The sequence below is a fragment of the Piliocolobus tephrosceles genome, chromosome 21, assembly GCF_002776525.5.
Source record: "Piliocolobus tephrosceles isolate RC106 chromosome 21, ASM277652v3, whole genome shotgun sequence".
NCBI classification, from domain to species: Eukaryota; Metazoa; Chordata; class Mammalia; order Primates; family Cercopithecidae; genus Piliocolobus; species Piliocolobus tephrosceles.
The window spans coordinates 13,798,830-13,818,828 of record NC_045454.1 but is presented as its reverse complement, the minus strand read 5'-3'; the positions used below and the strand labels follow the sequence as shown (position 1 = coordinate 13,818,828).

The 19,999-nt window shown below is 43.1% G+C and overlaps 1 protein-coding gene across 3 annotated transcripts; it reads left to right on the top strand.

Moving 5' to 3' along the window:
- Positions 1–3,589: 3,589 nt before the first annotated feature.
- LOC111525204 (zinc finger protein 222) lies at positions 3,590–19,131 on the top strand. Of its 3 annotated transcripts, XM_023190449.1 has the most exons (5): positions 3,590–3,714; positions 7,294–7,376; positions 13,071–13,197; positions 13,451–13,543; positions 17,835–19,131. In XM_023190449.1, exons 2-5 carry the CDS (start codon positions 7,362–7,364, stop codon positions 19,043–19,045), a joined length of 1,446 nt encoding a protein of 481 aa, XP_023046217.1. In that variant the 5' UTR covers positions 3,590–3,714; positions 7,294–7,361; the 3' UTR covers positions 19,046–19,131. The 3 variants fall into 3 exon arrangements, with proteins under 3 accessions (XP_023046217.1, XP_023046218.1, XP_023046219.1); XM_023190450.1 differs by lacking the exon at positions 13,451–13,543 and having other exon boundaries at positions 17,835–19,121; XM_023190451.3 differs by lacking the exons at positions 3,590–3,714; positions 7,294–7,376; positions 13,071–13,197; positions 13,451–13,543 and adding an exon at positions 15,626–17,078 and having other exon boundaries at positions 17,835–19,121.
- The last annotated feature ends 868 nt before the right edge of the window (positions 19,132–19,999 follow it).

Here is a 19,999-nt window from a genome sequence, read left to right as displayed (position 1 = left end):
CTTATGTATCGTGTTACCCAATCTTTGGCTATCTCACCTAACCCCTACACTTCCCTGCTTCTAGAACTACTATTTTACTCACTACTTCTATGAAATCAACTTTTTTAGCTTCCATATGTGTGTGAGGACAGTTGGTATTTATCTTACTTTGCTTAGCTTATATTGTTTAACATAATGTCCTCCAAAGCTCATCTGTGTTGCCATAAATGACACAATTTTGTTTTCTTTTTATGCCCAAAGTGTATTCTATTGTGTATATATGCCATCTTTTCTTCATTTATCTATTGATGGACACACAGGTGGGTTCCGTATCTTAACTGTTGTGAAGAATAGTGCTCCAATGAACATGGGAGTGTACATATCTGTTCCACATACTGATTTCCTTTGGATATACTCAATAGTGGGATTGCTAGATCACTCAAATCTTATGCCTCAGAGGCTTGACATAAAAGCAAAACTATGGAAGTGTGGCTAGGGTGGTATGGCCTCACACCACCTCAGGCCTCAAGTCCTCAACTGCACCAGAATGTCCACGTTGGACAGAATCCTTAGTAATGAGGTGTGTGATAAAGTCTCTGCTCAGTTGTTTATAATCTCATCTGAGAGTTCACAAAGGGGCAAAACATTAAAAAGAGGCATATGGTAAGCACTTCAGTGTATGTTTATATCATAATTTATCACAGGCCATACTGGTGATATATTTCATCCAGTCTTGCAGGAGAGAAAACATTTAAGTTAAATTCAGTGTTTCACCATAGCTCAGCATACTCCCATCATCCTGGGACCATCATAGTAGAGAACTCTTGTAAATTGTGCAGTAGGGTTGCAAACAGAACTTTGACATTTACACTTGTCATTCAGGAGAAAGGCCTTAGAATAAGAGTTTGTTCACACATTTACAAAACCCTAATGATGAACATGTCAAAATTGACCACTAGAATGTCAACTACAGGTACCATGTTTTCTGCATCTTCAGGACCTTAACACTGATTAGCACTTATGTGTTTAGTATGTGTTAAATGACTCAAAAGGAGAAAATACGATATTTTAAAATTGTATCTAGGAGAGGAAATCTACAAAACATAATTCAGAGACACCTGAGTTAAAATGCAGAATATACTCAGTACTGCAATCCAAAGCATTATTTTGGGTAATATTACCCTATCGTACTTGGCTGCTGGCTTCCCCTCATCTTCTGTTCTGAAGTTGGATTTTTACTACACATTGATACGATGATCAGACATGGTGAGGAGAAAGTAGGAACTACACTAGGCATATTAGTAAGACACATGCATGACAGAAAGAAAGAATAAATCCTATAAATATTCATGGGCCTTCCACTTTGGTAAAATTTCCATAGGTTCATTGATGTGGGACTATTGAAATATCCCTTCTAATGTATAGGGGAAGAAGCATATGGTATTCCTACAACCAAAGTGTCACAATGTCTAGTAGCTCTCCTTGGCTACTGGATGCTACTTATTCCTCATTGGGATATGCTACTCTGCCTTTTTTGTCTGACCCCAAAACATTTTGCCTCGACTAAGATACGATAAGACTGTGTAATGTGTCCTAGCTGCCATGTAAGTTTCTCTACCCCTAGGACACTATGGACCAGGAGATCCAAAAGTAATTGAAATATCAGAGACACAGAATGACGTTTGGAGCCATCAACTGGTCACATTTGATGAATCAAACCACAAACGGATGGGATTTTGTAGCAAAGCCCAGTCATCCTCTACATATACTTACTCTTTTTTTTTTTTTTTGGTAGAGACAGGGCCTTGCTTTGTTGCCCAGGCTGGTCTCAAACTCCTGGCATCAAGAGATCCTCATTCTTCAGCCTCACAAAGCAATGAGTACAGGTATGAGCCACCAACCCCAGCCTACTTACTCTTCTTTGGAAAAGCAGCTTATGATTTTGCTAGTGGTCTTTAAGTAGAGACAGGGCACTTAACCATGACCTACCAAATTAGCATGTGTGCCAAGCTTTCCATCATGAATTGGGTGCTGTTGGTCATTCCTTGTCTTTAAATTTTATGCACATATTGGTATCCCATTTGTAAGTGGTATATATATGACTGGGTTTGAGCAGGCTCTGCATGACCCCTACTCCTACTACATTACCTTCAGAATGAGTGAACATGAAGACAAGTCCTGTGAATTACTGTGTCACAGCAGCAAAAAGAAATGAAGTGATTAAAAGTAAACAAAGCCTAAAGGAACTTATGTGCATTATAGGTGTCCCGGATAGAGAGAAAGAAAGCCAAGAGAGCTTATTTACAGAAATAAAAGCTGAAAACTTCTCAAATATGAAAAACACATTATTCTTTTAATCCAAGAAGTTCAATGCATTTCAAATAAGATAAACACAAAGAGACCCAACTGAGGCATATTATTAAAAAATCATTAGAAACCAAAGACAAATGAAAAATTTGATAGCAGCAAGTCCAAAGTCACTTAAGTACAAAGACATCCTTAACGAAGATGTCAGATTTCTCAGCAAACATCTGAGACGAGATGATATATTCTTTGCTAAAAACACATACACACACATACATCTATTGAGAACTCAACATTCACCCAAACTGTCCTTCAAACTTGAGAGATAAATCTAGTGAATGGGTAGACAATATGTATAGACATAATATATGACATCAGTTGTACAAAGTGGGGAGAGGGAGAAGCTGTGAATGAGTACTATTTTGCACGTGATTGAAGTTAAGCTGGTATCCATGGGTGACAGAGTGAGACACTGTCTCAAAAAAAAAAAAAAATTAAAGAAGGCACAAATAAATGGAGATATATCCATTATTAATGGATTGGGCGACTTCATATTGCAAGGATGTCAATATCTATATCTATAGATTCAATGCAATCCTTAATCACAGTAACATTTTTCTCAGAAATTAAAAAATCCACCTAAAATTCATGTGAAGTATCAACGGATACTCTCTCCTCTCCCATGGTCATATCTTAGACCTTGTCATTTTCTAGCAAATATTCCTCCATAATAATTTGCAGCACTACTTTCCAACAACTTTGACTTGTATTTCCACCTCGGTCCCACCAGCATGCTAGCATCAGTAACATTAGAACCTCGCCAATACCTACAGTCCACTGAGATGATTACCTTTTTACTCTTGTAACTCCTCCTCTCCTCACAGCCTGCCAAGCACATCTCTTGTCAGGAGAGGACAGCTCACTTCTCCTAATGTCTCACTTCCCAGAATTGTGTCCCATGAAAAATTTTAGCTAGATGAAGGCAGAGAAAAAAAATATTTGATTTCTTAGGCTTTATGGAAGCGATAGGAATGGCAATAGGGGTTTGGAATGGAGACTGCACGCACCAGTCAACAGGGTGTGTCCTCAATAAGTAGTGGGTAAAGGACATTAACTGAGATGCTATCTCCAACTCCACTTCAGGAAAGCTTGCTGCAGAGTTAGAGTGACGGAGTCCAGATGCTCTGTTTGAATAGCGGGCCCTTTGTCTCAGACGGGCGAGTCCGGGGGATTCTGGGAAGTGGAGTCCAGACGCTCTGTGGAGGCTCGAGCACTTCCGGTCCCCAACTGTGACGTCGCTATTTCACTTACCATAGTAGTTTGAGTTATTTCCGTATCTTGCGAGTCCTTCCGAACGAGTCTCCTTTGCTCGGGGCTCGCAACCACCCAATAATCGATTCAGGAGAAAAGAAGCCTGGGCGGAGAGCAGAGGTTTGGAGGGGCGACGGCGGGGATTGCCGCTCCGGTCCGCTGAGCCTTCTGGCCTCGGGGGGCTGTGCTAGCGTCTCAGGGAGTGGGATTGGCGCGGCCCTGTGTCCTCTGCTTTGACCTCGCTCAATCCGCCTCCCTCCTCCCTACATGTGCGGCCTTTTTCAGTGTGGCGTGGAGTGTCACTTAATGTCCGTTTATCTTCCATTGCTGTTTTGTTGTTGTTTGTTTGTTTTGTAACGGGACTTTTCGGACCCTCCTAGTAGAACCGTTTTGGGACCTGAAAGAGGTAACACAAATGAGAGCCTTAAAAAGCAGTCCCTGTCCCTCGTTGTCTGATGGTCTCTTGTTAATTTCCCACGAAGCCTGTCAGGTCCCCGGATGGGGTCAGAGCTCCAGCTGCCGGGGCCCCGACCCTTCTCCCTGATCCCTGCAGGACGCTGGATGATCCCTGACGCCTTCTGACCTCTTTTTAGGAAAGCGAGGGGAGCATTTAACTTTTATGGGGGACCACAAAACGGTCAGGGTGTTTCACAGCTTTCTTTTCCCCCGAGCCCGACCTTTCTAAAAGAGCAACAGGAAGGGACTTCTTGGCTACTGAGGGTAAAGCTCTACGTGAGTGATGCTTGGCTTTTTTCTTTGGCAGAGATGCTTACCTCAACCAAGAGGGTGTAGGATTTGTCCTTCGGGCATGGGTGTCGATAATAATTAAGCCTTAATTGGTAACTTTATTCCAAGTACTTTGTACCCCAAAATACATGATTTCCACAGTGGCACTGTGGAGAGGTACAGCTTTTTTTATTTTAAAGATGGGCGTGAGACCCAGGTGGAGCAGGGGTTGAAACCTAGGCAGTCCAGGTCAGAGCCTGAGTTGATCATCTCTTGAATGCATTCTCACTGAGGCAGAGAAACTAGCTGGGAGCAGGTGGAGAACGTAAGTTAAGACCTGATTGAAGGCACCTTGAGGCAAGGCTCAGGGGCTTGGACTTCTGTAGGAGTTTTTGTTTGTTTTGGCTTTTTTTTTTTTTTAACCTTATCTACTATTTTCTTTCTTTTTCTTTTACTTTTTTTATTTTTTTGAGAGGAAATCTTGCTGTCTCCCAGGCTGGAGTGCAGTGGCGCGATCTCGGCTCACAGCAACCTCCGTCTCCCAGGTTCAAGCGATTCTCCTGCCTTAGCCTCCCAAGTAGCTGGGATTACAGGCGCCCGCCCCCACGCCCAGCTAAATTTTTTTTGTATTTTTAGTAGAGATGGAGTTTTACCATGTTGGCCAGGCTGGTCTCGAACTCCTGACCTCAGGTGATCCACCCGGCTTGGCCTCCCGAAGTGCTAGGATTTCATTCACTTTTTAACTAATATTTCATATTGTTGTGGAGCCATTTTATTATGGAGCATTCAGAAACTAGAGAAATTGGAATAGAAAAAAATTTTAAGTCCCCTTGAATCCAGGATACAAAGACAGTAAATGTTATGTTTTGAATGCATTTCTTTGTAGCCTTTCTTTTTGATCAAAATTATTATTTATATTTTATTTGTAAACATTCTAACAAAATTCTAATATTATAAACGTGTTCCCCTTATCTGTTTAACTATGGAAACTTCCAGACACCACCAAGAGAGAATTCACTAGTGACCTTTCAAGTTATGTCATGCTCATTCTTATTAATCTCATTGTTATTATTCCTTTGATTGTTTCCTGATATATTTCAGAGCTATAGAAAAGTTGCAAAATAGTATAAGAAATTCTCATGTACTTTTTTTTCGGGGGGGATGGAGTTTTGCTCATGTACTCTTTAGCCAAATTTGCCAAGTGTTTACATTTTTCTTGTTTGCTTTGTTCATGTCCTATCAGCCGAATACCACTAGGAACATGCTTGTAACTAGAGACAGCTGTTTGTAACTTTCTGCAGCAAGGAAGCCCACATACTTGGGTAATCGTGGGATGTCTTGTTTTTTTTTCTTTTTTTTTGAGACGGAGTCTTGCTCTGTCGCCCCGGCTGGAGTGCAGTGGCCGGATCTCAGCTCACTGCAAGCTCCACCTCCCAGGTTTATGCCATTCTCCTGCCTCAGCCTCCCAAGTAGCTGGGACTACAGGCGCCTGCCACCACGCCCGGCTATATTTTTTGTATTTTTTGGTAGAGACGGGGTTTCACTGTGTTAGCCAGGATGGTCTCGATCTCCTGACCTCGTGATCCGCCCGTCTCAGCCTCCCAAAGTGCTGGGATTACAGGCTTGAGCCACCGCGCCTGGCCGGGATGTCTTGTTAAGAGCCATTTAAGAAGGGCTGGTGTAGCATTTCATATAACATGCTAGATGATAGTAGATATTATATTAAATAATATTGTTATCTGTAATTTATCAGATCTGTTAAAAGACTACTAATACTATAGTGTTATTTTTACATAGTATTGGATAGCATATTATCTAACACCATGTAATCTAATCTGCAGTTCCATATTTAAATTTGTTCAGTTTTTCATTTGAACTTTTTATAACTGCCCCCTTCCCCATCTCCATCTCTATCCCCAAAGTTCAATTTTGTGTATCGTCTTTAGCTGTCACATTTCCGTAGTTGCCTTTAGTCTGGAAGGATTCCACATCCTTTGTCTTTTATGTGCATTGTTGTTTGAAGAGTATAGGCAAGTTGTTTTGGAGAAAGACATTCATTTTTAGCTTGTCTGATATATTTCACCTTTAAGTTTAGATTCTCCATTATTGGTGAAGATACCACAAAAGTGTTAAGGTATCCTTTTCAATGGAACATAACAGGGTCAAGTGATATTCGTTTGTCCCTTCTTTGGCTGTTTCAACTGTGTTCGCTTAGCCAAGATCATGTCTTTCAGATTTGTCCACTGTAACATTACTTTTTAAAAAATTATTATAAAGTTTCTCATAGGGAAATATATTATCAGTGGACAGTCTGCTGTAAATAGGAATTTCCATTTCTCCTTCATTGATTCATTCATTTGTTGAACTATAAACATTCTATCAATATGGACTCAGAATCCAACCTTATTTATTTTAATGATATATAGATTACAATTATTTTTTCCGACTCCAGTGTATTTTACATATCATAGCGTTCACCCATTTCAGGTGTACAATTCAGTGACCTTTAGGAACTTTGTGGAGTAACTATCATCATAGTTCAGTTTAGATCTTTTACATCCCCCAGTTGGACTCTTCATGCTCATTTAATTTAAACTTCATTCTCACCTCAAATCTGCCTAAACCACTAATCTACTTTCTCCACATATACATTTGCCTATTCTGGACATTTCATCTGAATGGAATTATAGAATCCATGACTGACTTCTTTCACTTAACATAGTATTTCCAAGCTTCATGTATGCTGTAACCTGAGTCAGTATTTCATTCCTTTACGTTCTAAATAAGATTTCATTGTATGGATATGCCAAGATTTCTCTACCCATACAAGGGCCTCTTTGTTGTATGCAATTTTGGGTTAGTATGAATAATGCTGCTGTAAGCATTCATGTGCTAATTCACATCCATATTGTTGAGCAGCATCCCTGGCCACCCTTTCATGTCTTTCTCTCTGCCTTCCATGGCACGTTCCAGGCACAATTCTGTCTTTACTCGAACTGCGTAACTGAGGACTCTGCAAATTCCATGAAGTCGGCGGAAAAATGATCATATGCAACGTGAGTATGGCGTGCCTCTCTTGCTGTTCAAATTTCATCTCACTACTCACACTGTCATGTGTTTTTCTCAGTCTTGGAAAGACTCAAGGAGAACTCAAACAGGCATTTGAGGATCTCTTCTGTGCCAGGTGCTTCCCTCTTTTCTTTCTTTTTTTTTTTTTTGAGATGGAGTTTCGCTCTCATGGCCCAGGCTGGAGTGCAATGGCGTGATCTTGGCTCACCACAACCTCCGCCTCCCAGGTTCAAGCCTCAAGTAGCTGGGATTACAGGCATGCACCACCATGCCCGGCTAATTTTGTATTTTTAGTGGAGATGGGGTTTCTCCATGTTGGTCAGCCTGGTCTCAAACTCCCGACCTCAGGTGATCTGCTCGCCTCGGCCTCCCAAAGTGCTGGGATTACAGGTGTGAGCCACCAGCCCAGCCACTTCCTTTTTCTCTTTCATTATCATCAGTGGGACACCTCTCGTCCAAGTAGTCAAATGAGTGTGGTGCAGCAAAGCACCAGCCCACTATGGCTTTGTTTGTTTAGGTTGTGTGATTGTGCTGCCATGTACCAGTTACCATAGGGCACCTTCAGCTCACTCTCATGTGGCAGGTGCCAGGTCCTCACTTGGTAAGCCAGGGCTCGGGTTCTGTTGGTGGACACTGTGATGTGAGTGATGCTGGTGTGGTTTACCATAGTCAAGACAGGAGGGTCACTGTGGTTGGTGACAGAACAAATCCAAAGCAGATCAGGTGACCTGAAGTGGCCACAGCTTGGGAGAACCTGCGTGTGCTGTGCTCTGCCACCACATCCTTGTGGAAACAACAGATTGACAGATGTTGGATAGGCGGAGGGCTGAGGTGGTACAGTGACCCAGTCTGTCCCTGCCCTGAGGCTACTACCACTGCAGACATCCATTCCCCTGGTTGCTTGGCCCAGACCTTCATGCCTCAGTTGTTTAGTCAGGAAGGGAGCCCATGTCCTGTACAAAAAGACATGCCTGCTAGTGACACCCACCCAAATGGAAAGCTCAGTAATCTTCAGCACTGCTAGAGGGACCCTAATCCCCTGGTGTTCCATGGTCTCATCCTTCAACCCTCTGAGATCCCATGGAAGTCTGGGATTTCCAGGGAAGCATTGCCTCCAGATGAGAGTCAGGAAGAGCTTTGTCTGGTACTGTGGTGACCTGAATCGCAAACCATACCAGAATGTGTACTCTAAAAGGAAAAAGAATGAGAACACTGAGATTGGGGTCTCACAGGCACAGCCTAATCAGGCTGCTGCCATGTCTGCCTCCACCAAGCGCAGTATTTCTAAGCACACGTGGCAGTGAGTTGTTTCCTTGGGACTGGTGTGCAAAGTGTAGTGTCCGTGTTATCCTAGTCAGACAGGAGTACTTTCCTACTAGCAGGCCGTGGGAATGTCTGTCCCTTCTTCAGTGATTTTATTTTATTTATTTTTTTGAGACAGAGTCTCGCTCTGTTGCCCAGGCTGGAGTTCAGTGGCATGATCTCAGCTCACTGCAAGCTCCGCCTCATGGGTTCACACCATTCTCCTGCCTCAGCCTCCGGGTAGCTGGACTACAGGCGCCCGCCCCTACGCCCAGCTAATTTTTTGTATTTTTAGTGGAGACGGAGTTTCACCATGTTAGCCAGGATAGTCTCGATCTCCTGACCACGTGATCCACCGGCCTCAGCCTCCCAAAGTGCTGGGATTACAGGCTTGAGCCACCGCGCCCGGCCTTTCAGTGATTTTATGAGTCACCTGTTCTATGGTTCAGTAGCTCCATTGGCCTGCAGGTGACAGGGTGCATGCCAAGTTCATCATATTTCATGAGAGAGCACCCATTGTTTTGCATGGTCAATGAAGGATATTTCTTGGTCAGAGTGAAATTCCATGAGGTGTTCTAAAACAATATCAGTTCTTCTCAAGGACAGTTGTGGTAGTCCCAGTGTTCACAAGTGACATATATGTATCCCTCCTAGGCAGCAAGCTATTGCCATGCTTTTTGTCCACACACAGTGTACCCAGTCAGTAGCCATACTCCTGACCAGGTGGTTGGACTGCTGACAACAGCCCACAGTTCATGAAAATGTAGCAAGATATGGCAGTAGCCGTTGCCTGCATTGCAGTCACCACTGCATGTAGTTTGGTCCATCAGGCAAAAGGGCCATGTTCAGTCTCAGCCTTAAGATAGCCATTCACTGGCCAGATGCTGGTCACAGCCCATTGGAACCTGTCTGCTTGTTGTTTCGCAGAGCTGTCTGTAAACCATACTGTACCATCAGTAGGCACATCTGAGTCTGGGGCCCCATCAGTAGGCGCTTCTGACCCCAGGAGGCCCCTTATGGGTCATTTGGTCTCTGCTGTTAAGCTGGCCGTTTGTTCATACAGCCTTCCGGGTCTGATTGTGAATGTACCATTTCCTTTTTTTTTTTTTTTCTGAGAGGAAGTCTTGTTCTGTTGCTCAGGCTGGAGTGGAGTGGTGCGATCTTGGCTCACTGCAACCTCCGCCTCTTGGGTTCAAGCGATTCTCCTGCCTCAACCTCCCCAGTAGCTGGGATTGCAGGCTCCCACCACCACACCTGGCTGATTTTTGTATTTGCAGTAGAGATGGGGTTTCATCATGTTGGCCAGGCTGGTCTTGAACTCCTGACCTGAGGTGATCCGTCCGCCTTGGCCTCCCAAAGTGCTGGAATTACAGGAGTGAGCCACCACACGCAGCCAAATGTACCATTTGCCTATGATAGTAGAGTTTTACCACTTATCAAATGGAGCCTGCCCAACTTTATGTGTAGGGTGAATAAGGGCCCAGGTGAGAATGGTCAGTTTATGTCACATGTGTACTCCAGCGATAAAATGCACTGTCCCCATCAGTGCCCAATAGCAAGCAAAGAATTGCCATTTATACAAGCATCCCTTGTGGCTGCCTTAGGCAACATATTCAAAATTTCAGAGACTGGTGCACCTCATTGTCAACGTTTTGTTTTCATAGACTCTAGTCAGTACACATGCAGGTTATGGACCTTGTACCTTCATTGGACTAGCGTGCTCTGAAGGTGTAAAGGCACTGTCTGGGCCTTGGCTGGTTGAATGGCTTCCAAGGCCTGCTACTACAAAGGGTCCCATTCAAAGCTGATAGCTTTGCCACTCAGTGTCTATGGGGCTAAATGAACACCAAGTGGGCTGTGTGCTTTCTACAGTACCCAAAGGCCTATCGGCTGATGAGTCTCCGTTCCATTAGTGGGTGCTGACAGGGTTAAGACTTTTTGCTTGCCTGTATCTGAGATATTTGTTTGGCTTCCCATCCATGTGACATTGGCATTCAGCCTTCCATAGTCGGCTGTTCCTCTCCATGCCCTGGAGGTCTGTCTGACCAGCTAAAAAACTGGGCTGTTACATTTTGACCTGGTTGGTGTAACATTTTTCTCTGTGGCAAGTAATTCCTGAATTAACGAAGTAATGTCTTGTTCTCCACTTAGCATGCAGCAGTGCTTTTGCTGAACCCACCGGGGCTTGGGTGGCTTAGGTGGTAGGCAGGAGTGGATATCCCCACTGTTATGGTTCAAAAATTACATGGAACGACACATATCCCCTGAGGCAGCGGTGATGTTCTGTGTCTGAACAGCCCAAATGCCACTGCTTCTAATACACTCAGCAGTGGGAACCACAGTCACTGACACCTGAAGTAGCCCAAAGGACTCACCCCCAAACATAAGCACCACAAGCAGACAGGCATCATGAGTCACCGAGTTCTTCCTAAAAGCTTTGATGTCATTAGTTTCATATTTTCCCCTAAGAAATATTAATATTTGAATTCCTCCCTCTCTTTTTCCCTCTTTTTTTTTTTTTTTTTTTTGAGGCAGATTTTCTCTCTTGTTACCTAGGCTGGAGTGCAATGGTGCGATCTCAGCTCACTGCAACCTCCGCCTCCTGAGTTCAAGCGATTCTGCTGCCTCAGCCTCCCGAGTAGCTGGGATTACAGGCATGTGCGACCATGCCAGGTTAATTTTGTATTTTTAGTAGAGATGGGGTTTCTCCATGTTGGTCAGGCTCATCTCAAACTCCTGACCTCAGGTGATCCGCCTGCCTCAGCCTCCCAAAGTGCCGGGATTACAGGCATGAGCTACCGCACCCGGCCTTCCCTCTTATCTTGATAGGAATGGTGAAGACCCAGAGACCGGGCTCCATCCCTAATTGTGCTGTTCTTTTTGGGATAGAAAAATCTGTCCTCCCTCACCAACAATCCAGGACAGCCAAAATAGCATGTCCTCATGGTATTGCCTATACCTGTCCTGCAGATCGTGAGTTTCTCTTTCTCGAAGGCCCACATCATGCTTATTGGCTCCCTTCTTCTTAGCTGCCTCAGAGACTTTCTGATAACCCACTTCACCCACTTCCAGAGCCCTCTGGCCCCAGGAATATGCGATTACTTAAAAGCCCCACAGTCAGTATATTACACACCATGCTCCCCTGTTTTCATTTGCCATCCTCTCTTTCTGAATCCATGCAGCCAGCTGACATCTATAGAGGGGTGACCTGTGTCCCACTTATCACTCTGTTTTTTCCCATAAATCATGCAGCTTTTTTCCAGCTCCTGTGCCCCCAAGCTGCCATTACTGCCCTGGACCACAAGCTGGGGGGCATTACTGCTCCCCCTTTGCTAATGCATGGTTCTGTCAGACCGGACCCTGCTGTGCCAATTCTGTGGAGCAGGTTCACGGGTTACCAGCGTACATGAGTTCAGTAGAAGGGTACACTCAATACATGACTAATTACATAAAGCAGATTTATTGCTTACAAGTAGGCAGCAAGGGAGAACAAAAACCTGCACTTCCCTGTGAGCCAGTCCCCCAAGGCTCAAGAAAGCTGCCTGGAGTGGGTAGAGTCTGAATTGCAAGCGCCCCATTTGCACCTCAGCCGAGGCACCCCAAGAGGCAACGTGTCCTGGATTATGTGCCTCAGGGGCAATATAGCTTACTGAGAAGTTCCTCCCTCACTTGAGGTGTTATCTTCCCTAGGAAGGACACATACATTGCATTTGTAGCACATTCTATGGTTATTACTGAGAGCTATGAGCAAGAAGGTGGGCGGAGTCAATCTAAGGTAATACTGAAAATTGCCCAGTTACCTAAAACTTGTTTGTTGGGGAAATAGTAAAGAAATGTGATAGCATCCGGGGTTAGAATATGAGAGAGAACAATGAGTGTTATCAAACCAGGTTGGGACTGAATTACTAAATGTTGCTGGAGCAATAGGCAAGATTCATTGAAACTTATATATATGACGCCCAGGATGCAGCATTTAGAGTTTTAGAGGGTTACTTACAAGTAGACTCAATGAGCGCACAAAGTAAAAATATAGGACCTCATTTTCTTTCTATTCTTTTTTGTTTGTTTGTTTTTGAGACGGAATTTCGCACTTGTTGCCCAGGCCGGAGTGCAGTGGCGCAATCTTGGCTCACTGCAACCTCTGCCTCCCAGGTTCAAGTGATTCTCCTGCCTTAGCCTCGTTTTCATCATTGCATTTCCGGTGGAGCTCAGGAAAATCAGTCATTGTCAGGACACAAACAGAATAAGTAGTAAATCTGTAAGCTGACCTATGTCTCAAGATCCAAAACTTTATACTTGTCCCTTGTGCCAGTGCAATGCCGCTGTCTACCAGTAGTCCTTGGCTATAAGATCGAGGTGACATCTGCTTGATGTTGTAGGAGGCAGTGACCTTCAAGGACGTGGCTGTGGTCTTCACTGAGGAGGAGCTGGAGCTGCTGGACCCTGCCCAGAGGAAGCTGTATCGAGATGTGATGCTGGAGAACTTCAGGAACCTGCTCTCAGTGGGTGAGGACAGGCACCCTCTGTAATGGAATGTCAGACCCCAGGAATGGTTTTGTATCCTAGGGTTTTCAAGTTTGAGTGTGCAGTGAGAACCTACATTTCCGGTAAATTTTGCCTAGCTATTAGGTTGGTGCAAAAGTAATTGCAATTGTGGTTTTTGTCATTGGAAGTAATGGTACACTACAATTACGTTTGCACCAACATGATATTACCTTGAACGTGTTGGGATTAAGCATGTGACTTTGCCTGTTCACAGGGCATCAACCATTCCATGGAGATACTTTCCACTTTCTAAGGGAAGAAAAGTTTTGGGTGATGGAGACAACAAGCCAAAGAGAAGGGAATTCTGGTAGGAACCAAGCAGTTGTGCGTCCCTGCATGCGATTCCTGTCTGTTTTATTTCTGTCCATGCCCATTTCCAGCATTTTGGCGTAAATGGCCGAACCTGTTTCCTGGATTATTACAACCTCCTCCTGCTGATACCCCTGCTCCCACCCTTCCCACCATGCCATCTGTTCTCACGGTAGCCAAAGTGATCCTTAGGAAATGGAAGTCACATTGCCATTACTCAGCTCAAAAGCCTTTCTCGCTTCTTGTTTTTATTAGTGTTACAACCTCTTTAAGTGGCTTTTGTAGACCCTGTGATCTGCTCTTCATCCCACACTGCCTGACTGCATCTCCTGTCCTCTCCCACTTGCTCCATCTTTTCCAGGCACATTGTCCTCCCTGCTGTTTCTCTATCCTGCCAAGGACATCGTATTGCCTGTTGTGGCCAGTGATGTAAAACTCAGCAGATTGAACAAGAAACACTTATCTTTCTCTTCTGTAGGCCTGAAGTCTGACACATCTCACTGGGCAAAAATCAAGCTGTCTCAGGGCTTTGTTCCTTTCTGGATATTCATGAGGAGAAGACTTCATTTTGGTTTACCAGTCTCTAGGCACTGTCTGCACTCCTTGACTCGTTTCCTTTCCTCCATCTTCAAAGGCAACTACGTTGCATCTCTGACCATTCCACTATAGTCACGCTCCCTCTGCCACTCTTCTTATACCTTCCTCTTTCACCTTTCAGGCCCCTTGTGATAGTATTCATCAATCCTGGATGATTCAGGATGACCCTTCCATTTTCTGCTTAGCTGGCTAGTGACCTCAATGGCATCTTAATCTCCCTTGCTGTGGAACGTAATATGTTCATAGGTTCTGAGGATTGGATGTAGACATCTTTCAGGAATGATTATTTTCTCTACTACAAAAGATTCTGCCTCCAAACCCTCACTAACTCTTCTCTTGGATTGGAATACACTGTCCCCACAAAACTTACTGACCTCTCTTTTAGTTTATGCAGCTCTCTGCTCAGTTTTAATATCATAGGAGAGGTCGTCTCTAAGCACCTTATTGAAAATACTATCCTATCTTTACTCTTCTTGGCCTGTATGTGTTGCGTCTCATGTATTTTCGTCTACTGATAGATCACCTCTCCCCTTTACAATGTAGTCTCCTGAAGGCATTTATCTGTTTATTTATGACTGCGTCTTCAGCACCTAGAATACTCCTGGTACATGGCAGGTATCTGTAAATATCTGGTATTCTTGTGAATGAATTAATGGATGAGAGGCCTTGACTGTCTGTAAGAATCATGGAGATAGCTGATAAGTGACAGATATACCAGAGTGAATGTTATATAGTCATGCCTTGGTAACCATGGGGTTTGATTCCAGGACCCCCTTGTGGATACCAAAAGCCAAGGATGCTCAAGTCCCTTCTACATGTAAAGTATTTGTGTATACCCTACGTACATCCTCTCCTATACTTTAAGTCATGTCTAGATTAGGTATAACACCAAATGCAATGCCTACCCATTGCTTTATTCACATGGATTCAATGTGTAGGACTCAATGTGAGAAATTCAAGTTTTGCTGTGTGGAACTCTGTGGAATGTTTTTTTTTTTTTTTTTTTTCCAAATACCTCTGATACACTGCTGGTTGAATCCATGTATGCTGAACCCACAGATATGGAGGCTGACTGTATGTTGCAGGACAGTTTTTTTTTTTTTTTGTCTGTGTATGGCTGCTTATTCAATTTTGATTTTCTTAGATTCTCTTGACATGGTTGGTTTTCTGTGTGTTCTGTTGACCCACATCCCGTGGAAACTTTCAAGCATTGTTTTCATGACCACACTGAGAAACATGCCTTCCATGGAGCTTACCCTGGAACTTTGCATAAGGACCATGTTTATGTCTGTGAGAAATCCTTTATATCTGTGAGCTGAATGTTGCTTATATTTCTGCATGTTTTTCTTCAAAAAATGTGATGTCTATTTCTGCATCTTTGTACAAATTTAATTGTCAAAATGTGAAGGAATATAGATTTTACAGAATTTTTTATTTATATTTACAGAGATAGAGTGTTGTATTTTCATCTGGTGAACTTTATGACCTGAAAGGAATTGGGAAACTGCTCTCAAAATAGAAACCTCCCAAAGGATACTCTCCCTTCTCTCTAAAGACTCCTTATTTATAAGTGACAGCATATTAAATATATCCATGTACTACTGTGTACTGACAGGTACATACTTACCAATTAATATTTTCCAAGATTCTTTCCATTGGAAAAATTTGGAAGTTATCTTTCCATTGGAAAAATTTACCTAATTCGGGACTTGGTAATATCCTGACAAAGTTCTAAACATTTTGTGAGCATGAGCCATAGTAAGAAACACACCTTTCAATGTAACCCAGACAAACATTTTTCATGTGTGTAGATGTGTGTGAGTGGCTTTAGTAAGCAATTCATGTAATGACATTTTTCCTGCTTGTCATAACGCTGCAATAATTTTCATTCTAGTTCTTTTTTTGTAAATGTTTATTGTGGGTTTTAACTTTATTTCAGCTCACTGAGGCATAGTCTTGAGTATAAAAAGTTATAAAGCCTGTTTACGTCATAGGCTTTCTTTTCATTCCACATGATTCTTAACAACTTTGATCGTCTGCTCAGGAGCATCCCCCTTTGTGGACCCCTGGAAGGACAACCTTTCAGGTTCCCCTCAGAACTACAGTTGTCTGTCCCTGTACTCTTTCAGATAACCAAGTTACTGTCCATATCAAAACAGAAAAATAAGATTAAGTGTTTTTATACATGTATAAAATTATTGTGGGGGAATACTTTGAATGTATAGATATTAAACACTCTGAGGTGTTTGGTGTTTAGCATTGTGAACAGTTCAACCAACTATGAAGTTTAGTGGAACATTTTACAGAGGACTGCTCTCACTTCACATCAGGTGAACATCGGCAGCTTTTCAAAACTATCTTCATGTTTAGTAATTTGCTAGAAAGACTCTTAGAATTCACTGAATGCTTTTATCCTCACAGTTACTGATTCTTACAGGGAAAACATGCATATTATAGTTAACCAAGAGAGAAACCAAATAAGATAGAGTCCAGGGAAGTACCAAATCCTTATTTTCTATTGTATTCTCCCAGTGGAGTGGGGTATGTTACATTGCCAGGATTAGCATGTGACTTAGACACAGATAACTCCCAATCAGGGAAACTTACCTGAGTGCTGGGATCCAGAGTAATTATTGGGGCTCCATTACATAGCCATAATTGGTTGGTTGATTCCCATGTGGTTATTTAGTCTCCTGGTTCACTGATTCCCTGTGAGGTAAAGCCCCTCCATGAATCACACTGATGTTCTTTCTGATGTGAGGAGTGCCACCCCCCATGCGCCAAAGGAGTGGCCAGTCACAACCCTAAATAATATTGTTTCACTATCCAGAGTTACCCAGGTTTTACCTTCAAGCAAAGAGACTCCCCTCAGGCGTGACACTGCAAGATCCTAGAGATTACCTCTCAGATGCTGACAACGTCCTGACCTCTTTCAAGTTAGGTTAACTTCTTTGTAAGGATGTATGACAGACAAATATATAAACTATGTATTCTGTTATTGCTTCTCCTTAAAGTTCCTTTGGATTCATCTTTCACTACGTATGTAATATTTTAGCTTTACGATTTACCACACAACATTTTAGACTGACTAAAAAATTCACTAGAAATAGCAACAAGTGAAGTGTTTATATTAATTTTTTAAACAAGCATTTTATTTCTATCCAGAATTTTACATATGAGACATGGTGTGGTTCTAAATTGGTCTCATGCAAACCAGAAACCAGAAACCAGGGTGCACTTGGAAAACAGAAAATGAATGTTCATTAAATCCCACATCCTAAGTGTGAAGTCTTGAAAACACTGAACAAAGACTTTACTTGTCCACATGTCTCGTTTGGTGTTTTTTGTTTGTTTCTGTTTTTTGGTTGTTTTTTTTGAGACAGAGTCTCACTCTGTTGCCCAGGCTGGAGTGCAATGGCCTGATCTTGGCTCACTGCAACCTCTGCCTCCCAGGTTTAAGCAATTCTCCTGCCTCAGCCTCCTGAGTAGCTGGGATTACAGGTGCATGCCACCACGCCTGGCTAATTTTTGTATTTTTAGTAGAGACGGGGCTTCAACATGTTGGCCAGGATGGTCTCAAACTCCTGACCTTATGATCCACCTGCCTCAGCCTCCCAAAGTGCTGGGATTACAGGTGTGAGCCACCGTGCCCGGCCTGCTTGTCCACATGTCTTAATTCTGTGTCCTTATAGGCAAAATCCAAACTGAAATGGAGACTGTTCCAGAAGCAGGAACACATGAAGAATTTTCCTGCAAGCAAATTTGGGAACAAATTGCAAGTGACTTAACCAGGTCTCAAGATTCCACCATAAATAACTCTCAGTTATTTGAACAAGATGACGGCTCCTCCCAGATTGAGGAAAGACTATCTAGAGTTCACACAAGAGAAAAACCTTCCCAGGGTGGAAAGTGTAAACAGTCCTTCAATGATGTTTCCATCTTTAATCTTCCTCAGCAGTTATATTCCGGAGAGAAGTCTCATACCTGTGATGAGTGTGGAAAAAGCTTCTGTTACATCTCAGCCCTTCATATTCATCAGAGAGTCCACATGGGAGTGAAATGCTATAAGTGTGATGTGTGTGGTAAGGAATTTAGTCAGAGTTCACGTCTGCAAACTCATCAGAGAGTCCACACTGGAGAGAAACCATTCAAATGTGAGCAGTGTGGGAAAGGCTTCAGATGTAGATCAGCGCTTAAAGTTCATTGCAAATTACACACGAGAGAGAAACCTTATAATTGTGAGAAATGTGGGAAGGCCTTCATGCACAATTTCCAGCTTCAGAAACATCAGAGAATTCATACTGGGGAGAAGCCATTCAAATGTGAAATATGTGGTAAGAGCTTCTGTCTTAGGTCAAGTCTTAATAGGCATTGCATGGTTCACACAGCAGAGAAACTGTACAAATCTGAAAAGTATGGAAGAGGTTTCATTGATAGGCTAGATTTGCATAAGCATCAGATGATTCATATGGGACAGAAACCATATAATTGTAAAGAATGTGGGAAGAGCTTCAAATGGTCCTCATATCTTTTGGTCCATCAACGAGTCCACACTGGAGAAAAGCCATACAAATGTGAGGAGTGTGGGAAGGGCTACATTAGTAAATCAGGTCTTGACTTCCACCATAGAACCCACACGGGAGAGAGATCTTATAACTGTGATAACTGTGGGAAGAGCTTTAGACATGCTTCTAGTATTTTGAATCATAAGAAACTCCACTGCCGAAGAAAACCATTGGAATGTGAAGACTGTGGAAAGAGGCTTGTACACCGGTCATACTGTAAAGATCAACAAAGAGACTACAGTGGAGAAAACCCATCCAAATGTGAGGACTGTGGGAAGCGCTACAAGAGGCGCTTGAATTTGGATATAATTTTATCATTATTTTTAAATGACATATAAATTTTACATGTTTGTGGAGTGTGAAATTTGATGCATGTATATAATGTATGCTGATTAAATCAGTTTAATTTGTGTATCACCTGAAACATTTATGATTTGTGTTGGAAAAATTGAACATCTATTTTTTGGATTTGAAAACAAGTTACTGTTGATTATAGTCACTTATAGGGCTGTGGAACATTAGAAGTGAAGTAGTGAGGATTTTTTTTGTTTTTGTTTTTGTTTTGTTTTGCTTTGTTTTGAGACGGAGTCTCGCTCTATCGCCCAGGCTGGAGTGCAGTGGTGCGATCTTGGCTCACTGCAAGCTCCGCCTCCCGGGTTCAGGCCATTTTCCTGCATCAGCCACCCGAGTAGTAGGGACTACAGGTACCCACCACCAAGCCTGGCTAATTTTTTGTATTTTTTAGTAGAGATGGGGTTTCACCATGTTGGTCAGGATGGTCTCAATCTCCTGACCTCGTGATCTGCCTGCCTCAGCCTCCCAAAGTGCTGAGTAGTGCGGAGTTTTGAATAAAGTTACAGGATCAAGGGCCAGGGTTCTAGAGAGAGGAAAAGAGAGGGAGAGAGATTTTTCTTGGGACTGGAACCCGAAGGAACTTAGTCCATGGGAGGGGTGCAGTCCCTCCCACTGCTTGCCAGGTTGATCAGGCCTGCAAAGTTAACCTTTTCAGTTCATCCTGCATGGATGTCTATTCAGGTGACTTGGATCAGTAAGACAGGGAAACTTTCCACCCATTCCTCATGGATGTCTATTCAGGCAACACAAGCCAGAGAGGATTAGGAAAGGAGAGGCAAAGCACCCTGAGTGAGAAAAAAGATAGGAAGAGGAAAAGAGAGAAAGAAAAAAGGGAAGGGATTGACTGGGCATGGTGGCTCATGCCTGTAATCCCAGCATGAGAGGCCAAGGCAGGCAGATTGCTTGAGTCTAGGAGTTTAGGACCAGCCTGGGCAACA

What these genes read in the sequence shown, in the direction of transcription:
- LOC111525204 (XM_023190449.1), top strand. An exon ending in CAGGAACCTGCTCTCAGTGG is followed by an intron (nt 13,198 to 13,450) that starts GTGAGGACAGGC and finishes GCCTGTTCACAG; the next exon opens with GGCATCAACCATTCCATGGA. An exon ending in CCAAAGAGAAGGGAATTCTG is followed by an intron (nt 13,544 to 17,834) that starts GTAGGAACCAAG and finishes GTGTCCTTATAG; the next exon opens with GCAAAATCCAAACTGAAATG.